This window comes from Peromyscus eremicus, chromosome 6 (assembly GCF_949786415.1).
Source record: "Peromyscus eremicus chromosome 6, PerEre_H2_v1, whole genome shotgun sequence".
Classification (NCBI taxonomy): domain Eukaryota; kingdom Metazoa; phylum Chordata; class Mammalia; order Rodentia; family Cricetidae; genus Peromyscus; species Peromyscus eremicus.
Window position 1 is genome coordinate 66472945 of NC_081421.1, and position 1647 is coordinate 66474591.

General features: G+C 46.0%; 1 protein-coding gene across 1 annotated transcript; it reads left to right on the forward strand.

Moving 5' to 3' along the window:
* Positions 1–241: 241 nt before the first annotated feature.
* LOC131913764 (speckle-type POZ protein-like) lies at positions 242–1318 on the forward strand. Its single transcript, XM_059266548.1, has one exon. It carries the CDS (start codon positions 242–244, stop codon positions 1316–1318), a length of 1077 nt encoding a protein of 358 aa, XP_059122531.1.
* The last annotated feature ends 329 nt before the right edge of the window (positions 1319–1647 follow it).

The window sequence follows — 1647 nt, forward strand, 5'->3', positions numbered from 1 at the left end:
AAATAATGGAGTGATGTAAGAGTATCTAGTTGCCTAGACTGTATTCTCTGAAATTAGTAATAAAATCTGGATAGAAAATTTCAGAGACCCAAGTTTCCAGCCTCATGGAAGAGAGAACAGATGAGAACCAAACCTAAAAATCAAAATCCTGTCTGTTATTGCGTCTCACAGAGTGAAGAGAAAACAATTGCTAATTCTTCATTTTGGATCCAGTTGAACCTTCAAACTACCTGCAGGAGAAATGGCAGGAGATGAGATAGCCCAGAGATGGGACCACACACAAATCAGCATTCAGGATTTCTGCTATAGGTGGACCATCAGCAACTTCCCTTTTATTGTTGAGGAAATGCCAGAAAGCTTTATGAGCCCAGCTTTCTCAATAGGAGCCAATGACAAATGGTGTTTGAGAATACACCCGAACGGAGTCGATGAAGAAAGTGCAGATTACCTGTCAGTTTACCTAGTGTTACTCAGCTATCTAAAGAGTCATGTTTGGGCAAAGTTCCAGTTCTGGATCATAAACAACGAAGGAGCGAAAATGAAAGTCAGGAGGAGCCCAAGAGCCTTTAGGTTCGTGCCACGCAGCAATTGGGGTTATAAAAAATATATTGCTCGAGACTTCCTCTTGTCCCATGCATTTCAGTTTTTCCCAGATGACCAGCTCACCCTCGTCTGCAAGGTCAGCATAGTCCAGGTCTCTTTGAGCATCTCTGACCAGAACAGGAAACCAGGAATTCAAGTTCCCAACTGCACATTGGCAGATGAGCTAGGAGAGCTGTGGGAGAATTCCTGTTTCACAGACTGCTGTCTGGTGGTAGCTGGCCAGGAATTCCAGGCTCACAAAGCCATCTTAGCAGCTCGCTCTTCAGTTTTCAGAGCCATGATTGAACAAGATATGGAGGAGAGTAGAAAGAACCGCTTTGAGATCCCTGACCTGGAGCCACAAGTCTTCAAGGCAATGATGGACTTCATTTACACTGGGAAGGCACCAGACCTGGACAGCATGGCAGATGCTCTGCTGGTAGGTGCTGACAAGTATGGCCTGGAGCGTTTGAAGGTCATGTGTGAGGATGCCCTCTGCAGGAACCTTTCTGTGGAGAATGCTGCCCACACTCTTGTCCTGGCTGACCTCCACAGCTCAGAGCAGCTGAAAACCCAGACACTGGATTTCATTACAGCTCATGCTTCTGAGGTCTCTGAGACCTCCAGCTGGAAGACAATGGTGGACTCATATCCCCACCTATTGGCTGAAGCTTATGGTTCCATGGCTTTTACTCACTGCCCTTCCCAGGGGCAACTTAGTAAATGCTTGAAGTGATCCTAGGCCCTGGTCAGGCTTTTCCTACACTTCTCTCCCAGAAGCAGCCGCCAATGTTTTTAACCAATGACACCTGGCTAGACTATGGGATGTGTGGAACATTTCCAGTGAAACTAGGGAAAAACAGCATGGTGGCTGAGGCTTAATACACATGGAAAGGAGTCAATTTCAGGTTGAGGGATGGGGAGTCTTGGACTCTGGTATATCTACCCAGCCTCTACCCTTTGGTTGTACTGGTTTGATTTTTGTCCAAGGAGTTAGAATCTGGAATTCATTTTAGTTTCTGGCCCCAAGCACATTACAACAGGGTTTCTTTGGAGAAACCTATC

Coding starts and splice junctions, on each gene's coding strand:
- LOC131913764 (XM_059266548.1), top strand. CDS start 242: ATGGCAGGAGATGAGATAGCCCAGAGATGGGACCACACACAAATCAGC.